This window comes from Chamaea fasciata, unplaced genomic scaffold (assembly GCF_029207755.1).
Source record: "Chamaea fasciata isolate MVZ Bird 193981 ecotype frontalis unplaced genomic scaffold, bChaFas1.0.hap1 SCAF_4, whole genome shotgun sequence".
NCBI lineage: Eukaryota > Metazoa > Chordata > Aves > Passeriformes > Sylviidae > Chamaea > Chamaea fasciata.
In genome coordinates this window covers 32,720,690-32,741,676 of record NW_027094089.1, presented here as the reverse complement: position 1 = coordinate 32,741,676, position 20,987 = coordinate 32,720,690, and the positions used below count along the sequence as shown (strand labels likewise).

General features: G+C 37.2%; 1 protein-coding gene across 2 annotated transcripts in view; it reads right to left on the bottom strand.

The window, feature by feature from the left end:
- HOMER1 (homer scaffold protein 1) overlaps positions 1-20,987 on the bottom strand; it is an 88,423-nt gene that overhangs the window by 23,562 nt on the left and 43,874 nt on the right. For both annotated transcript variants that reach the window (XM_066181249.1, XM_066181248.1), the window contains one exon: positions 337-493. In XM_066181249.1, the coding sequence (XP_066037346.1) occupies positions 337-493 (157 nt within the window). The remainder of the gene's footprint in view (positions 1-336; positions 494-20,987) is intronic.

Here is a 20,987-nt window from a genome sequence, read left to right as displayed (position 1 = left end):
TATGCAGATTCGATGTCAGGTTTCTGAGGGCTTAAATCCAGAAGGGACTGGACTTCAGTGCTATGGGGAATGTCATGAAATAGATGCGATGGCATCAAACAAAGAGTTAAAGCTGCTAAACATGTCATAAGTTTTGACAACTTCTTGCAACAATAACCTTTGCAGAAAAATAAGTCCTACAACACAAATAATTTCCAACTGGAGGAAATGCTTTTAAGGAAATAATCAATTTCTGTCTCAAAGATTAACCTGAAGCTGCAACAGTAAACTTGTATTACTTGAAAATGAATACAGTCACTTCCACCTCAAGGATCCTGGCCATTTGCCTTGACTTACCCGCTTATGAAGACGTTCTGCTTCCTCCTGATATGCAGCAAGTTGCTGTTTCCATTGTTTCACATTGGCAGTGGACTCCAGCAGGGCTGCTGTGAGCTTAGCATTATTACCCTTGAGCGTGGCCAGTTCTGCCTCCCAATGCTTGCTGATTGTCGAACTGTACAGATAGAATGAGAATAGTCAGAACTCCCAAATCTCTTTCTTTCTGCTTTTTAAATGTCTTATAAATTTTTTTTGTAATATCCTGCAAAAAGAGAATTACACAAAAAAATATATAAGTAACAAGAACCAAATATGGCATCTATTTGGTCTATAACTAATACACCAAATAGAATAACCAAATGAGAATCTAAATGCTCAAATCATCAAAGCTATAAATTAAGAAAATAAAGGTAATATCATTATTGGAAAGCAACATCTACCTTCCCAGTTCAACAGGGTGTATTTGTAAATAAAATTTTAAAGATCATGAAATCCACATCTGCTTCCCAAAAGCAACAGCATGCAATTCAAGAACATGCATATGATAAGTCACTCTTAATATATGCACATTGAATGGAAGAGCTTTTATAATCCACTACTTTATTAAATGTGTTGTAGGAAAATATTTGTCATTGACTTGATTAAAGTGAGCTAATTGAGTGCTTTGGAAGTGCAGCTTTGTTGTCTTAATGTAAGTCTTCCATTCCTGAAATATACTTTCTTTATTAAATACCATATTTAATTTGTATTTGCAAATTCAAAAGAGCCTGCATTTCATAATACTGTTAATATGTTTTTCCTCACTAATATCAGCAAAGAGAGTAGAGATCAAGTAGGCTGGATATACTACTGCTTTACTTCAAAGTGGAAGATGACGCTGAGGTTTACTGAAGTAGCCTATGGAGGAACATTCCTGCTTACAATTTAATTGTCTTCTTAGCAAACACAGGACTTTAATTTTCACAGGCTATTAGTTTGCCATCATCTGCAGACCATGTCCTTAAACTCAGTATGCAAGAGGAAAGTATCTCAGACACATCAGGTGAATGCATTATACGCAAATAGCTTATTAATGTGTACTCGTACAATGCTAACAGCATGTGAGGTGCACACATACATGGACAGTACATATAGAAAATAATTAATTTTGTTTAATTAGCTCACTGTTAAAGGCATCAATAAAAACCAAAAATCTGTAACTCTGACCAAATGATATTGTAGGAAGAATTATTATAATTATATATTTATATATATCTGTCAATAATATTAAATTAATTATAATTCATTACTATTTTGAATGTAAGTTTATAAATTTATTTTAACTTTGTACACATGTATAATGAAAAATTCTGCCATCATATTGTCCACTGAGTTTCTTTCTTCTGCTTCCTGCATATGCAAAGTCCATCCCATCAAAGCATATTTCAAAAACATTTTGACTCCTATAAAGGCTCCTTAGGTGTTCAAAATTAAACCAGACACCAGGGAACACTCATTACCTATTCAGTCGATGTGTATTGTGTCAACAAAATATTATATATGATTCTTCCATGATCCAGCATTTCCTTCCAAATAGTACTTTGTCCCCTTGAACAGGAATATAAGTTCCTCCAGAAGTGGAATATGCTCTAGCATTTAATGATACAACAGATTACAAGTTCACTATTTCAGATCTTAAAGGACTAAACTAAAATACTGGTGATTGTACTTCCTCAGGGAACACAGACTCACATAATCAAGAATATAAGCATGAATTTCTGTAACTATATCACTCTTCTGTTCCTCTAATCAGATTTAAGTTTCACTTACAGTAGCCCAAAAGATCAAAAAATTATATTAAAAGAATACTCAAAATAACTAGTTCTTTAGTATATTCATACTCCCTTCCTCATGTTCTGATCCAACAAATATCCAATACAGTAGTTTCGTGTGAGTTCCATTTAGCAGTCCTGCAGGACTATTGGCAACTACTAGCTACTAGCAAATTGCTAATTGTGACACTGATGCTATTACAAAATGTGCCTTACTACTCATCTTTGCTCTCAGAAGATATATGCACACAAACTGATGTAACACAGCTATATCTGAGACATTCAAAGGCTGAGAACTGTTTGATCATTCATTATCCTAAATAAGTGAAAGGATTTTTTTAATCTAATAATGCATATATCTACAATGATACCATTCTAATCCATGAAGAAGCCAGTAGTCAGACTCTCAGGTAGCAATGAGCAATAATGTGAGGGTGATCTGTGGTGTGTATCACTTTCATCTTTCCCTGGTGTCTCTACTACAGTGCCTCCCAAGAAAATAGCCAGGAGCTTTTAGGTTATTCCTTGTATAATAGAATGTCAGTATGAAATATGAAGCATGTATTTTCTATTACTGCTATGGTTGCCCTAGTCCAAAAGCTGTAAGGTTTCTTTGGATCTGGTTATTTTTCAATTGGTTATTCTCAGTAGGAATGCATCGGTGTTATTTCTCAACTGCACTCTTTTACCTTAAGAGATTTACATAGGGGGCAGGAACCTTCCTGCCTTAATACGGGTGTGACTTCTTTGTAGCATATACTGGGTTTGTTTTATTTTTACTAATAATTGTTACTGTATCTTCTAAATTCTACCACAGCACAATGAAATGGAAACATATTACTTAGTCTAGTTTTGTATTTGGTAATATACAATCACTTTGTAACTCTTTAGACTAATCCTGTTTCTTGTTAATGGATATCACACTGGGAAACACAGTCCCAAAGGTGTGAATTTATTTTTTTTTCATAAAATCATAATTTGATTAAAATGGCCCATAAACAGTCCTGGCTGTTCTGAGTTTCTTCTCTCAAATATTTTCTTGGTATTTAAAAAAAAAAAAAAAAAAAAAAAAAAAAAAAGAAAAAAAAAAAAAAGAAGATAATGAAATTATGTTCTGTGGATTAGTTCGTTTAAAACTGGATTTATATTAATTACTTTAGAACCAGATAAAAGCACACTTACAGCAGGCTGTTCTTAGGTTAGACTGAGAGTATCTGCATTGAAGCCTGTATCTGCAGAGCTACATTTGTTCAAATTTTCCAACATGTCCTGAGCAAACACTGGGACCCAAATATATGATTTAGATACAATGGAATTGTCCCTTGGAGGAGGAGATGCTGAGGCTAACCCCTGTGAAAGGGAACACACAGATCAAGAAGATGATGGACACATGGAAAGTGTAAAGGGTTCCCAGAAATGGCTCAAGCACGTAGCTATAATTTTGATGGTGGAACAGGTGCACTGAAGTCCCTTGGGATAGGTACAGAAGAGCTGCACATACTCTTTCTCTCTGAAATCTTTTACTTAATGCCTGTCTGAAAGGCTTGCTGCTAAAAGGAATTGATTTTGCCCTCATTGCATTAGATTCTGTCATAGAAAATACATACACAGCCCTGACAGGTTATCTTAATAGTTGTAAATATCCAAACCTAATCTGAATCATCCCTCATGTGTTCTGAGACTATGTACTCTACAAAGCACTTGAAATATGTGCACTTACTCAGCGATCACACTGATCCAAACAGTAATTTCTACCAGAGCACTTTCCAGCCCTGCACTGTGGTAGAAAGCTGTATATAGACACTGAGGGACACACAGTCATACACACTTGCAGTCCTGTGGTGCTAGAATTCAACCCGCATACATGTTACGTTTCCTTCTGAAAGCCATCCATCCCTCTGCTGGCAGTGTCACAATTTTAACAGTTATTTCTTGAGACCTGTCAGAATTAACATCACTGATTGCCTGACAGGCCTAAAGTTTCAAGGCAACCCTTCAAAAAAAGAAACATTCTTAACACTCTGGCTTGTTGCCTGTTTTTCAGCAGGAAAAGTTACACAGAAGTTTTAAAAACACCGTAATAGAGAATAAAACCTCGTCATTTCCCTTGTGAAACTTCAGGACATCTGAAAACACAAGGACAAGCTGTTCTGCATACATCACATTGGTGCAAAATACATTGGAGAGAAAGGGGTCCTTTAAAGAATAATAGCAAATTATGAGTTTTATTTGCTCAACTACCATGCCAATACAAAAAGAATGAAAAAAAAAAGGGGGCGGGGGGGAAGGAAGGGAAAAAAGCTTTCTAGCAGAGGTCTGGGTCTGCCAGTGACAACTCTTCGTGGGATTCCAAGCACCCTTCAGTGAGCAAAAGGTCAAAACTCTCCTGAATCTCCTGTCCTTGGTTTTGGCCATGGTATCTGGCATATGTGTAACATCAGATGTGTCCACAGTTAGAACACCACATGGTGCCCCATTGTCAAGGCAAAGGATTCAAAATCAGATATTTAACATCTGTGACATGCAGTAATTCAAACAATTTTCCAAAACACTCCTAGAAAAACTGCTGGCTGGTACCACTCAACCTAAGTGTGATACCCTCTGAAAATTGAAGTAGGAGTCAGTGATCTTCTCCCTATACATTTAGGCATTCTGACCAATTAACATCAGGCCAATCTCCTTTCTCACTGGGGATTAGTTACAAGCCCAGTAAGTCACTGAGGAATAGCTTTGGTATCTGTCCATCTGTGACCTGAATAGTGTGCCAGAGGCTATAAATGCATGATTATCTTTCTCTGCAAAGTAGGTCACTTAAGGAAAATTAATCCGAAAAGCTCCAGTCACCACATTTAGCCAGTTGGAGAAGGCTTGCAAAGGGAAGGGGGGATAAGCACATATTGATGAGTTCCATTCAGAATGAAGCTATTTTGAGAAATGCTTTCATGAAACAAAGATACAAAAGCACTTCAAATTATGTTTCTGCTTTTTGAATCATTATTGCTTATTCACTGTTTGATTAGTTGAATGCAGTACCAACACTGTGAAACATGGTTTAAGGTTTATTTCAGATTTATAGCAATAAAATGTGCAAAGAATTCCATTTTATTAATATTTAGGGGGGTAATATTGCATTCATTGCATAAAATTATTCAGTTTAAAGTTTATTCTATAGCACAGTCATGGTTTCAAGGAACTACTGTTATTAAAGAGCAGGAAAATTATTTTCTTCAGATGTCACTACAATCTGCTTTGTAGGTGTGTGGTGAGCAATCCTGTTTTGGGACAGCAGATGTGAAGAGGAATTTAGCCAAGTAAGAATGGAGTACTTGCAACATAAAATGTGGATTCTAGTATAATAACTAAATCCATAAGACTTGACAAATATGAACAGAGCAGAGTCCTGGTAGCAGCTGCCCAGATCATAAATAGTGGCATGTGTTGGAAGCAACCCAAGAGTCTGGTGGAGTGAGCATTATCAAGCAGAGGGAGGGGTATGTCAACCAGCTGGTAACAATGAATTAGCTGTGCTGGCAGCAAGGAGTGACCGCTTCTGACAGCCGGGCTGGTAAGCCTTACAGAGCAGCTCTTCATGCTCAACAAAGCACAGGGGCACTGTGAACCATTTGGTTCTGTTGCAGCAGCATCCAAGAGATCCACTGAATACAAAGCATCTCTTCTTCTCCTTGGAAGGGTAAAGCCAGTGTTTGGGTTTATGTCAAATTCCCTGCTGCATTTAGAAAGGAATCCTGCAAAAGGTCCTAATGAAGTCCCCCATACCAAGCAAGCTTCAGGCAAACCTGAAGGCTTGAAGGGCAAGACCTCTGCAACAGGTTATGCTTGCTATTGCCTACATTGAAATGAGGTGACTGCTTGATTTGATGGAGATGTTGACTCTGCTGGTACAGGAAGGGATTGCAGCTTCTCTCAAGGCATTCCTAAAAGCACATAAGAAACCTGCTCTTATTCATGCTGAAAATGAGACTATTCAGCTTATGTCCTAGTGTAGAAGAATTTTTAAACAGGCAATTTGGGAATTACACCCCTTTTTGAAGATTTCAAAAAGCATCTTCTGTGGCCATCTATTAAATATCTAAAACAACTTTGTGATGAAAAGGATTTAAACGTGATGGGTTTTGGGAGTTTGTGCTCTTGCCAGTCCAAAGAACCATAAGCCCTCAGTAATGATACAGAAATCTCTCCCTCTCTTGAATATTCAAAGCAATAGGGAACAGAAGGGAGTTTTGCCTATTGTTAAACCATGGAGGAGGAGGAGTTCTATAGTGAGCCAAAAGTTGGAAGAAAGAGCCACGGATTGGACCAGGTTCTATCTCACCACTCCAGTCAGAGGCAATAAAGAAAGGGTGTGAGTTGATCTGCCATTTTTGCCTTCCTACAGAGCTGTCTTTTTGTAGGGGGGACAGAGTCACCCAGTCAAATGATAAAGAACAGCAAAAGAGGGAAAGCTACAGTAAGAACAACAGATTTTGTAAGAAGAAAACTTAAGACACAAAACAATTGCTTCTTCACAGCTACTGCTCACCGTCCTACATGTAGTTGTGAATAACTCTACACATACAAAAGGAAGTCTTACTTGATAAACTGGAATTTATTTTTTAAAAAGTAAATCTTCTCAAAATTATAATCCAGAGATAATTACCGGGGAATCACTTTGAGTTAAATATTTTGAGTGCGGCCAATGAAAAACTAATTAATATTCAAAGAGATTCTTATCCTTAATTAGAGTATTCAAAAGAATTTTTAGCAAAGGAGGATAGGTCCCCTGGGGAGAGAAGGACGAACATTAACAGAGCATGAAAGATCTGTGCTTCCCTTTGGGATAAGGAATATCTACATTATCTCAGTGGAGTTGTATCAGCACAAAACCAGAGAAACATGGTTGTGAATCAGCTCATAGCAAAAGAGATGAAGGAGGCCCTTGGAGCACATTGTACTTTAGGTGAGGTGCCTAATATCAAAGCCACCCTGCTGGAAATCAAGAAAGGCAGCTGACGAAATGAGCAATCAGCAGGTTAAAGAATTATGTGTCAGGGAGTCTATCGTTCTGTATAAATATTGAAGGTTCATCCCACTCCAGGACATGTTATTTTGTTTTGCACACACCTTTGTTCAGCTTGGAGCTACAATATGCTTGAACTCCCAATTTCTATGTCAGTTGTAGTAGGCAAACGCAGAAGCTTTTTCTGCAAATTTGGGTAGCTACAATACATGGAGATAGAACAAATTTCTCCCTCTAGGTGTTTCACATACGAGCTTTCACTTTCATTTAGCCTATCAGGTTGGCCAACCTCTTGACTAGACTCTCAACCACCCAGAGTACCCATGCAGCCCATGGACAGGAGCAGACTTGCCTTTCCAGTTCTGTTGCAGTTCTATTACTGCTCATAGGCAGTTCTTGTACTGTGGCTTATCAGCTCACTGGGGAAGGATCAATATGGTTGTAAACTTAATGGACGAAAATGACAAAAGAGGCTGAGTAATGATACAGACTCTCCACTACAGAGCAGACCACTATGCAATAAAAATGGGTGGCCATACCCTATTTAGATCTACCACTTAAAAGTCATGCTCTGTATGTTGTAATACAGCCTTTATTTGTCACAGGGCTATAGAAACCACTATAACATAGACTGCTTTCATTATGGGACTTATCATAGACTGGAGAGTGAAACTCTTTTTGAGAATGGGGATTTTCAAAAAAATACTACATCCAGTTAGCCAGCACTGTATGCCTGCAAAAGGCAACAAAGCCAGAGTTAAAAATGGCTAAGTATGTGTTCACTGCTTATGGAAACACTAAGAGTTGATAGAAGACAGGAGGTCTTGAAACACTTCATGAGATGCAGAAGATTGGATATTAACACAAAATTAATGCTTCAACAATGATCTCTAGCCATGTGGGACTAGTCCTGACCCAAGTTAAAGGGAGGACCAAAGTGAAGACAAAACAATGACATTACTAAGCTTCTTGTACTGCATGCTAATACGCTCTGGATGTGTTTACAGGGTAACATTTAAACTCTCTTTCTAATTTAAACTATGCTGTTAAGCAGTTTTAAGCATGATTTTGAACACTGCATTTGTAAACTTTGTATCACAAAGCAAATCCCCTGTATTTAACCTGAATAAAGTCCCTGATCTCTCTGAAGAGGCTCACCTTCCAATTTGGTAGTTTTAAAAATACTTCATTTTTATCTTAGTCATTAAATTTTATAAAGTAAACAAAATTTGTTATGTCTTTGTGGAGGCCACAGAGTACAAACAAAGAACAGTAACTCTTTCTTATAACTTTAAGCCCATTGAAAGCACAAGCATGGCTAATTAATTTCTAGGTTTTTTTTGTAGTGATCATTGAAACCTTATTGACCTAACAATCATAACATATTCTGAAAAAGTAAAAAAAGAAATTGCCCTTGTTACCTTATTGAAATAGCATATTGGTATAGTTGGAAGAAGATTGCTGTCAGATCTGTAGTATTTAACTGATACCTAGTAAGTTTTTTAAGCGCACTGAACATCAGGCATAATTCCTTGCTGTTGCTATGGTGCTGAATACTTCAAATATTCCAACAAAATTATGTTTTTAAAATCAACCAAAGTTATTTAGGAACCTACATCCTATTTTCTGAAATGACTAGGTATTTGACTGCAAAGAAAGTAAAACTGACTCTGGCATTTATGGCACTTAATCGCTTTAAGAAATCAATTAGATGATGTGGCTGTCAGCAAGTCAAATACTAGGACACGGTAACCCTGACACTAAAATGATCTGAATTATGGACACCTTCATTGTGGAACTCATCTGTACACGCAAGAATTTAAAGCAGTTTAACTGCAAATTCACACTCTGAATTAGTATGGATTAATTCTGCTAGGCCCATGGCTAGGCAAAATCCCAAGTTTCTTTCAAAAATCCTAATAATAACAACAATTTGGATGTGCACTGAATCAATTTGCACTCTATCAGCAATGTAACAGAATAGAGTATTCAACTTCCCTCCACATCTCTTACCTGGGTTGTCTTTTACTGAGTGCAATTCTGATTTTAACAGTTTCACTGAACTGCACTCTCAATTACACCTCAGTGAGTTTGAAAAACCTCCCAGATTTGTTTTGCCACAAAAATGCTGTGGTAGTAAGGACAAGGAACAACTTCTTTCACAGTGGCTACCTCCTCCGCTTAGTAAAACAGGGCCAAAGAGCTTCCAAAGATTGTATGGACTGGGAAGTCTGCACTCTCTTCAAACTGCCCTGCTCAGTGACACCTGGCCAAGGAGACTCTAAGTTTGCCCACACTCAGGTTTAGCACCCTTCCAGCTTCACAGTCTTCTGAGGCCTTATGGGATCTGTAACCCTTCCATTCCCTTCTGAAACACTCCTGGGCATGCAGTGTCTGTCTGTGTTTTTGTGCAAGGAGAATACCACTCCAGTGGGTGGAAATGAAACCCTCTGATCATTACAGGTATGTTGGACTGGAAAAAAAGGCCATATAAAACACAGTAACTGTGTCCTATAGCCACATGGACACTGAATGGGCACAGAAGAGGAAACATGAGGAAACAAATCAGCCCACAGACCTCAGTGACAAGGCACATTTTATTTAGTGGTCTAGATGTGGCTCAGAAGGCTTTGGCAGCTATAGGTTGATTCCATGGGACTCAGCACAGATTTTCAGCTCTGCAACAACAGAGTGAAGACAGTAAGAGTTACTCTCTGAGCAACTACATCCGCATGCAGAACAGTGAGTTGGCTAAATGGACTTCCAGCCTTGTAAGCCTGTCATAAACCTCACACAAGTTGTGGAGATCCTCAGCACAAGCCTCTGCCTGCATTACAGGTGCTGTCACAGCTCTAACTGGAGTGTGCTGTGCTTCTGCTGAAGATGGAGCAGCTGTTACAAGGGTTCACTGTGAAAGATTTACAAATGCCTGTCTTAGTTCTTAGCTGAACCTTCTGTTATTGATACAACAGGACAGCTCAGCCTGTAAGACCCCTTAATGCTGACTCCCATCTTACATTCATAGCAAACACTGACCTCAGCAGAAGACTCAATACAGCTGCAGGGCCTCACAACTCCACTACCAGCAATCGAAAGGCATTTTTATAGAATGACTTACAAAAATACTTCTGTGTCATTTGCATAAAGATTCTTATTTATGACTACTGGGCCTCCATCCAGATAGTACATTAGGTTACCTTATGATATCAAATACTAACTACTGGTGCAATTAATTTTTGCATTACAATTGCCAGTTTACTTATCCCAGTAAGTACAAGGACATGCATTAATTGCACAGGTAGTGCCAGAGATGGACTCTCAGTCTACATGCTGACAACAAAATAAGCTTCTTCTATTAAGGGAACTGAAGCTACATGGAAGCATTGAAAATTTAATTAAGTTTCACTCATCTTCTGTGGTAGCCATGCAATTACTTAAGAGGTAATAGTCTATATAAAAAGTACAAACTAAACCATATATGGAACTCTCAGAAGTACTTCGAAGAACAAGCAGTAAGTCGCATGATATGATCACAGTAAAATATTTATTGACCATATACGTTTCAACAAAACAAATCACAAGTGAGTTGTAACACATGCGGATACTGCAAGTCACATTTTTTTCCATTCCAGTTCTTTAAAAGAATGGAAGTATTACATTTGCTTTGTTTAAACCAAATATGAATTCAAGAAGAGAGTATATTGCTTGCACTAGCTTGATTCTAAAGCCAAATTTACTAAAATGGAATTAAATTGATGAATCAAAAGATTCAATTTAATACATGAAAAGTCTCTGATACTAATACTTTTTCCATTAACTACAGGTCAACATTCAGAGGAAGCAGTCCCTATGTAAGTTTCTCTCCCTAATTGTAAAAAATCCCATTTTTAAAGAAAAAAACTAACATGGTACCTTTCTTAACTAACTGGTAGTTAATAGTTCTTGTTTACTCAGTCTAGACTAAGTTATTTGAGATTTCTTCACCTTCTTTTTGGAATAATGCAGATGATTAGGCTCAAGAATTCAGCTGGAAGGTAAAATATAAGAATTTATAGATCCATTAGTTCCAATTCGACACTTACTTGACGTAACAGTTTCAAAGAAGAATATAAAGCTTGGTTCCCTTCTTCTCTCCTTGTCCCATCTTACTTAAGTCGTCCCAACCCAACAGGGTAAGAATGAAGTTGCACATGAGTTTTGCTAGTTGTGAGTTCACAGAGAGCAAAGGAGAGACTGAACTTTCATCCTTTCATGAGGCTGTACCCATGTGCCACATTTCAGCATGTTTGATTTCTAATATGGCAAGATCTATTTCACTTTCCCTGATAGGGTCTCTAGACTGTGATCATAAGCCCAGCACAAATGATTCTTAAGGTGCCAAAGAATAATTAAACCAGAATACTAAAACCTCTGTAGAGTACAGAAGGAGGGTACTACACGATTGGTGTTGTCCTGTAATTACATTAGTTTTACATTTCAAAGTATTTCCTAAATAAAGGGAACAGGTAACTTGCAGTCATACACAGTGATCAGTTAGAACACACTTCACACACATAGGAAATTACTTCGGTTATTTTCTTAAATTCAGGCCAGATTAATCTGAATGTATTGCCTACATGCATTTGGCTTCAGACAACAAAACTGTATTTTTCTATCTATTTGCATTATAGTGAAGGGAGAAAAACCTTTTATTTTTCTTCCTTTGGCAAATTACTAGCGCTGAATAACTCAGTAGATTTCAGTCAATTCACTTTCAGGGTTTTGGTTTGGTTTTCTTTGTCTGAACCATGTTATTTGAACAAAATTACTTCTTAATTACCTGTGGGACTGCAGTCTCCCAGAAGAATGGTTTCTACTACTCTAACTTTAATTTAGAAACCAAACCCTCTGCATTTCATATCAGAAAGACAGAACATCATTACATCACAGTGCCATAGAGTAATATCTGCAAAGGCAACAACTGTACAATCAAAGCTGATCATGAGGTGTGGAGCACTAATAATGCTTTATTATTGCAGACTTGAGAAACCAGAGCTCTGGACATTCCAGACATTTTATTTCAGCACATTCGCCCAGCTCTAGCTTCATTTGCCAAATGGCTTAAGAGCTTATTAAAAAACTCTCTTATATTCTATTTCATTGCTGATTTGTGCCAATGCAATTCATTATAGACAAAACTCAATGGCTGTTTGGTGACACTGTGAAATACTCTTAACCTCAAAATACAATATATTAAGTACACATTTTTGATGGACAAAATAGTTGTATTTATGTGTGCTGGCTCCTAGCCTCTACCTATGTCTGCCAGAACAAGGCTGACACTATTGACGTCCCACTTCAAGGGGTCTGCCTACTACAATGTGACAGAAAATCAACATGACACAATTATGTTTAATCAAACTACTTGTACAGGTGCAGACTGAATGCTGTTTGCATATCTAGACACACATCCTGAAATGGCTTAGAGGAAAGCAGCTTTGGATGATCAATGAGCTTTTACTCTAGTCTTCTTGGGGCTTCTATCTGGACAGGAACCTTGAGCTGGAGAGTAGGGAGAGTAATTGAAACAGTTCATCAGGGAGCCATAGGAGGGTGACTGCAATCCCAGGGAATATCACACTATGTTGTTTCCATAGAAAACAGAAAGCAAAACTGTGGATTGCAACACTGCCAGGACATACAAATAAAGGCTGTATCTGGGAAAGGGATACAGTGGATGAGACCTATCTTCATCAGGTTTAGATGTTTAAAAGCTAAGAGAGGTTAGGTATCCCAATATGGCACTTCATCCAGCCAGTCTTAGGTGCCTGTCTAGGAGGAAAGGCATCAGGCACTATGGAAGCCCCTCAGGTGTTATTTTTGACCTCATTGTCACATGGATGTGGCAAAATTTGCTGGTTCTCCAACAGAGAACCCAGGCCACAACATCCTCCAAGGGAATTACTACCTTAACCTTTCACCAAAGAAGGGAAAAATCTTTAGCAATCCTAATTAATTTGATAAAAACAAGACACTTATAAAGTATCACATAAGTAAAACAACATGGATCTTTTGCATTGGACTTGAAACAAAGCTTTTAACTTCATGTAAAAATTAAGAGCTTCTGGTCCTTGGTCCATTGGTCTTGCAGGGATGTAAAATGAACCTTCAAAGAATATATACATCTTTTATAGATACATACACACACACACACACACAAAGATTTTGTGAATTCCAGATAAATTCTAAAAAAAAATAACTTAGTTGAAAGCTATTTTTTGTATAAGTGATACATTTAAACATGAAATATTCCTTCTTAAAAATACACTATGTTAGTACTCTTTTAATATAGAGAGTTTTCTAAACTGCTTTTCTCTTCTTTGTTGAGCTTTAGCTTTTATGTGTGCATTCTTTCGAGAAGTGGGCAAAGGTAATCCATTTGACTAAATCCTATAAATAAATATCTAAAGCTAGCAAGTGGCTTAATCACCATGATCTGTTTGCACCACACAGACAACTGGTATGTTTGCTCTGAACTGGTAAAGTCAAAAGGCATAAGAAAGTTAGCTCTAAGACACATGTGCCTGTGAATGAAAAATATTCCAGGGACAGAAGTGTTCTTTTTTGCAGCTCTAGCCCATCCTCCCCATTCTGTGTAACTGCTGGAGGAACCTGTACCAGCTCAAGGTACAGTAGTCAATTATGAAGATTTACTCTGGCTTCAAAAATGTAGCAAAGTAACACATTCACACCTCCTGAATTCACACACCATTTCTGCCTCCTCTTAGCCCAAGCAGAATGTGGTATAGCAGCATTTCTACCTCATTTCTTCCACAAGAATAAATTCATAACTTAAGCAACTCTTGCCAGCTCTCATTGCTTTTGACTTTCATGCTAATCCTCTAGTATTGAGGTATCTAATTGAATAAAATTAGCTCATTTGAAGTCCATATGGGCTTCATTAACACCATCTAAAAACTTTATAAATGGCAAAGCCCATGGATGAAAGAATGCAGGCCGTGTGTTTCAGGGGAATCCACAGTTAACATTTCACCAAGACCCAAAGTGGAAATGTTTCATGACTGAAGATGCTTGGCATCTTGTAATTCTGGTCAGATGTAATGTAAATTGCCCTATCTTATATCTAATACTATTCTTATAAATTACGTCCCAAATAAAATGAAAGACTGGCTCTTAAGCTTAAATAGTTGCAAAAGATGATGCTAGCCATCCTCTTTCTGTTTTCAGAATATATCTCTTTTCCAAGGAAAGAGGGCAGATAGGAAGGGAGTAATACAGCAAATTCTGAAAGGAATATAAAAATCCATAGACTAAATTGGTCACTTCATCTTTAACATAAGATGTTAAAGGATGAAGTTCCATTTATTTATTTTCTGCTTGAGAAAAATTATTTCTACACTGTTTCAAGAACAGGAATTAATTAAGTCTCTTTAACATTGTCACTATAGTTGTTTGTTTATTATCAGGTCTACCTGATGGCAGTGAAACCATAATCACACAATATATATAAAAGTTCAGAAACACATGTCTGTCTATATGTGCAGCTTCTCATATGAGATGTGCACATATCACATGATCCACCACTACACCTCAAATAACAAAAGAGGCAGAGTAACTTGTTGGTACCAGTAAAAAAGATCTAAACTGATATATCCATCTGATGGAGCTTCACTTTTGCTAAAAAGTGTACTCAGGTACAGACTTTTTTCTTACCCCTTCCCTCTTTTAAAAAAAAACCACTTTCTTCAAGTATTCTACTGGATTTGGCCCCACAGCCTAAAAAGTTTACACCATTTCCCTTGGAAATAATCAGGCAGATAAGGAACAGCAACACAGAGGAGTTTCAGAACAACATGGGAGCAGGCAAAACAGACACAATACCTGGTGCAGAGTAGAGGGGCCAAGTGACTTGGAAATGTAAAGACCCTACAGCTGAAAGGAGCCTCTAACTGAAAGACTTAGACTTGTTTGATTTTTTTTATCATAGAATCACAGAATGGTTTGGGTTGGAAGAGACCTTAATGATCACCTAGTTCCAACCTGCCTGCCATAGACAGGGTCATCTTCCACTAGACCAGGTTGCCCAGAGCCCTGTCCAACCTGTTCATGAACACTTTCAGGGATGGGGCATCCATGACTTCTCAGGCAGCCTGTTCCAGAGTCTGTTCTGCCTCACCAGCCTCATGGTAAAACATCTGGGTGAGGATAACTCAAGTACTCGATCAACTGAACAGCTAGAGATGTTTCCTCATTAAAAATAAACTCTTCATAAATATTCAAGAAAGTATGGCTTGGGGAGGCAGGTTTATGTAGATTTAGAAGGAGAAAGCCTTAAAGCTGTATTTTGAAACTACATTGTTCCTAGGAGTTGGAAGATATTTTAATATCAAAAACTGACAAAAAGCCAAGTTTTCTCTTGCTGAAGTTTTTTTAAAGATGCTTTGAGCTCGTGGACTTTGAACTCAAAATTCTTTAGCAACACTTGAATTTCCTTCACTAAGGCGTATGACAGAGGCATTCCTCCATGACTACTGACTGTAAGTTGCACAAGTGTATCCGATTTTACTAAAAAAAAAAAGTTAACATGAAGTGAACATTGGGATGAGTAAAATACACAAGAATTGAAATATGATAGTGATGGAGATTGTTCTGCACAAATCTTGGATTCTCTTTAGTTTTTTTTCTCTAAAATTGTATAGCCTTTTCAATAAATTCTATGTGGATGGGATTACGCACCCTGAAACACAAGACTAGATTCTTGCATTTCACAGAAACACATCATAATGACAGAGTCAATTAAGAGACAGGAAACAGTAAATGAACAAGTCTGGAAACATTTCTTTAGCATTTGCATACCCATGTGGATGGTTGCATAAGTGTTGTATTTTGTGTTGGCAAAGGTAAGGGGACCAAGTCTTGCACTTGAAATGAAGCAGCTACACACCACCTACTAGGACTCCTTTTCTAACATATACTTCTGAGTATACTGTTGGGGCATAAGATAGGGTACTAAAAAGGTCCCTTTGGCAAGGCAAGATATGTGTGCGCAGACGGGTGCCGACTGTGTGATACTCTTACCTGCAGAACAGACTGCCGTAAGAAAGTCTCATTACAAAAAGTCCAAATTTCAGGTTCTAAAGAAATCCCCCAGCTTTCTTATCAAGAATTTATCCTAGGCTGAATTTACAGTCATGGGTGGTTCATGTTACCCTGGTCTTGAAGTACTTTCATGTATCTCCTTTCCTAGCCAACGAGGAGGAGACTGTGATGTTTGAGTGATCAGATTGGGTGAAAAATGTGTTTGTCCTGCAAAACATCCCCTCTGTCTCTCTTTTTTAAAAAGGCTTCTTTTCTCAAGGTCAAGACTTCTGGAAAACCCACTGAGACTCAGGAAGATCAATAGCTATGTTCTTGTTTTGGCTTTTTCTTCCCTGGCAACTTCAGGTTTTATTGGCTTGCTGGTTTTGTTTCTTTAATGGGAGGCTGAAAAATGGTCAGTATGCAGTTAAGTTTCCAACGCAAAGAAAGCATGACATTTATAGTTTCAGAGTGCTAAGTCTTTCCACAGATGAGTTTAAAATGAAAAGCAATTCTATGAAGTTACTATTTCCTCTCAAAGTTTTTTGCTTGCTTTCTTGGAGAATAGTGTGTTGAGACCTGCAGCATTTTGTGGGTTTTTTATGGTGTACCTGTTCCTTTTGATATTAACAACAATTTTCAGTCTTGAAAAAAAATTTTTAAAAGACACCTCAAAGTGATCTCTAGTATATTATGGACTTTGGTCTACTTCATGGTGCCTCAGGACAGTGCAGTTTGCAGTTTATAGAATCATAAAATCACGGAATGCTAGGAGTTGGATCATCTAGTCCCAACCCCCCATGCCATGGGCATGGATACCTCCTATTACCCCAGGTTGCTTAAGGCCTTGTCCAGCCTGGCTTTGAATACTGCCAGGGTTGGAACATCAACCTCCCTGAGCAGCCTGGGCTCCAGTACCTCACCAGACTCAAAGGAAATAATTTTTCCTAATACGTAACCTAATTTCCTGACTTTCAATTCGTACTGATTACACCTTGTTCTATCACTACAGTCCCTGATGAACAGTCCCTCTTTGGCTTCCCTGCAGGCTCATTCAGATACTGGAAAGCTACCATGGTCCCCACACAACCTGCTCTTCACCAGGTTCAACAGCCACAGCTTTCTCAGTCTGTCTTCATAGACAAGGTGCTCCAGACCCCTTAATCCTAATCCTTATAACTAATCCCTTCTTACTGGTTTAATGGTTTCCTATATTGACACTAAACAATATCAAAAATGAGGAGAGGAGTAAAGAAGACATGAGGTATCAACTGTCTACATAAGGTCTTTCAAAACTACAGTTTTAATAACGCTTTTTGAAAAGATGATGGCATGCTTAAGCTTACAACTCAAAATCCATCAGATGTTAAATAATATATGTACAAATCATACCATGTACAAACCCCACAGACACTGCTCATAAATTTAAAGGAGTATTCACTCTGGTATCAAAATGCACAATAGAATAAGCTTGTTATTCAAGTAAATTACTTGGAAAATCTAGAATAAAGAGAGTAGCTCCTCCACTACTGTCTAAAAATGACAAAAAAAACAGGTGACTTCCTGCTGAAGAGTATACTCCTACAATGAATTATTGCAGTTCAAAAATTGTATTCTTGAGGATAAAAGTAATGATTGTTAAATAATGAGTGCAACAAAAAAAAAATGCAACCAGACCCACTTGTCCTACTGAATCAGATTTAGTGTTAAGTATCACATATCCCAATACACAAAGTCAAAGTTTACAGTTGCTGAAGTACTAACAGTCTTTAATGTCATCCATCCTTTGAATAGGTTGGACCCAATGGATTCACTTAAAAAATAGAATTTCATTCCTTAAGCAAGATATTTTTCTTTAGGTTTTAACTGTTTAAGTTTTTTTCTCTTATGCATGTGATGAAAGGGAGGAAATTCATATAGTAAAAGTAGTATGGTTTCGGCTTGTTTCGTTGTTTTGGGGGCTTTTTAAAGTATAAATTGCATAAGGATTATATTTCTCCTCTAAGAATGTACTTGACAGGTATGTTTCAAGAGCACTTTCTTGTCCCTGAGGATGGTATTTATATCATCTAATTTCAGACACCCAGCTCATATAATTTCCATCATTCTCTTGGAGTTCTCACTAAATAAACCTCAGGAAGTCAGCAATTCACATACCCTAAATAAGAAAATTTCTAGGTGCACAAGGGAGATGTTGAAATTACTCTCTTAAGTAATAGATTATTTTTAGTATTTTGCTTTCACCCATTTGCCCAGCTATTAAAATTAGCTCTGTTAGTTCCAGAGTGTCTTAATTTTGAAGAGTTAAGCAACACATATAACACAGACATTCTTCCTCTCCACCTCTCCTTCCAGTAGTAGAGATATCTTATGAAATTGGTTTACTATGTATTTCAAAGATATCTTAAAGAATCATCGGAAATTGCCTAGATCAGGGAAGTCAGACATAAAAAGAATAATTACACAAACACTATGTGAGACCTTCCTTTCAAATTACTAATTTCCTAGCAGGAACTTTTATTTTGAAGGAGACCCTACTTGAGCTAGATTCCAGCAGCTTAGGCAAAAACGAAGGAGTTTGGGTAGCAGCAGGAACTGGGTCAGGGAAGGAGGGGGAGCACCAGGCTCATGTCAGTGGAGCACCAGGCTCATGCCAGTGGAACACTAGAGGCCAGAAGAACAGTACAGCTGGCCTTCACAACATCAAAAAATGTTGGTTGAGGCCAAGTCAGATCTACGTCTAAGTTTCTGTATTAACCAGTTCTTTGCTTACACTGACAGCTGGAACATATCACCTCTGAGTTTCTTCTCAGAATGTGACATAGGAAATAATAATCTTGTTCAACAGAGTGACTGAATTTTGCAGAATTCCTCTAGTGTGCCCTAAAATGTCACAGTTCACTATAGTACTGTGCAATGTGAAGGAGTTGCTGCCTTTTATGTTACATAGAAACCTTTAAAAAAATGCCTGATCTTACCCTTTTCCATTCCAGAAAGCTTTCAAAACTCTAGTGGATAAAGTTTAGAGCAGCTTGATTTCATCTCATAGCTGTTCTTTGAGCAGGAGCTTTGATTAGAGAGCCTGTGAGGTTCCTCACAATAAATGATCCTCTGATCAGGTTAAATAACATTCAAACCCAAGAATTTTTTAAAAAGCAATATGCACCCCAGGACTACCTGATAAGGAAGCATACTCCATAATAAACATCCAAATACTAGGATTTGAGTTTAAATTCAAATCACAGAACACCCCAATAATCATTAACTCAAAGATTTTCCTTAAAGCCAAGTTAGCAGTTCTGCCTGATTCACAAAGCACCTGTACTATAACACAACTACAATATTTAAGCTTGTAGAAGTGAGTAGTTTTAATACACACAGTGAAAAAATCTATTGAAGAGATTTCTATATACAACTTTTAATGAAAACTCAGAGAAAGCGCATGACCTAGCAGCAAGACTTTTTGGTTTTTCTTTGTTGTACAGCATTGGATTTACATGCAGCATTGTTAAATGGTAACCTATCTAGACAATAACATATCTAAGATATAAGCATCATTTGAATTAAGTCCATTTTCACTAAGGCAATGAGTCAAAATTTCCTAATAAAAACTTGAATACAAAAATAGGAGTTTAAACTAACAAGCAACAAACACACACATTATATATTGTCTGATCAAAACATTATGCAATAGAAGTACCAAGTTTACGTATTACAAAATAAAATGAGGTAACAGGTACAAGTCAGGTTGACAGGAAATTGAAGATTTTCAGTGTTTGTCCCAGAAGAATCCACTTATATTTTCTTTCTGAAAATGTGTTATATCAGCTTCTTAAGGTGTCAGAAATGGAATAAAGCTTGTTATAAGCAAATATATTCCCTTCAAGAGTGAAAGAGCAAGTTGAACAGTTATCAAAAAGCAGCACTTGCGAAGTTCACCAGATACACTATTCAGCCTCAGAATATAATTCAAATATTAAAACTGAATAGTTTTAATAAAAGTTTTAATCCTCATGGTGCATAGTAGACAATTCCTGGTCATGTGAAAACTTTAAAAGTCAGTCTGTAGTAGTCAAAATTTTAGCAACCTTTTTTTCTCTCCAAACCCCACTTCATAATCCACAGTTCTCAGTTGGAGAAATAGACAAAAAAATCACAACTTGAAGAATGTGGAAAATATTTTTAAACAGGACATAAATCTGAGGAAATTAAATTTTACTTAGGAACAGAAATATGTACATAGAACAAAAATGTGTATTTTTTTAGTTTTAATTTAAATGTTAGATTTGATTACCTAGATTCTGCTAGAAAAAAAGTCTTCTTGGATTAGCTGTTGTTCAGAAAAGGATTGATCCATGTCCCAGACAAGACTTCTAAAAATTCTAATGCCATTCCTTAGGCTATATTTTACTTCACTTGTTCTGGCAACATTTACCCATGACAGCAGTGCTCAGTCTATAGTATGTTATAGGGTGTGGGAGTTCACAGTAATATTAGTTCATTGTTCAACATTGATCATCATACATAGCTTAAAAAAAGCTAAGATATTTAATTACAGGAGTTTATCTTCAGTGCAAGATTTGTAACTGTTCAGTACACCTATCTCTCAAGCAGTTGGTCTGAGTTACACTGCTCATGAAGAGCATTTGGACTTTCCAGATGAGAATTAAATTGAAGCAACTAGACTTCAGGACTGTAATGCTCAAGGAATATTAATGGAATTTTAGACATATTCTGGAGAAAGTTAATTTCAATTCTTACAC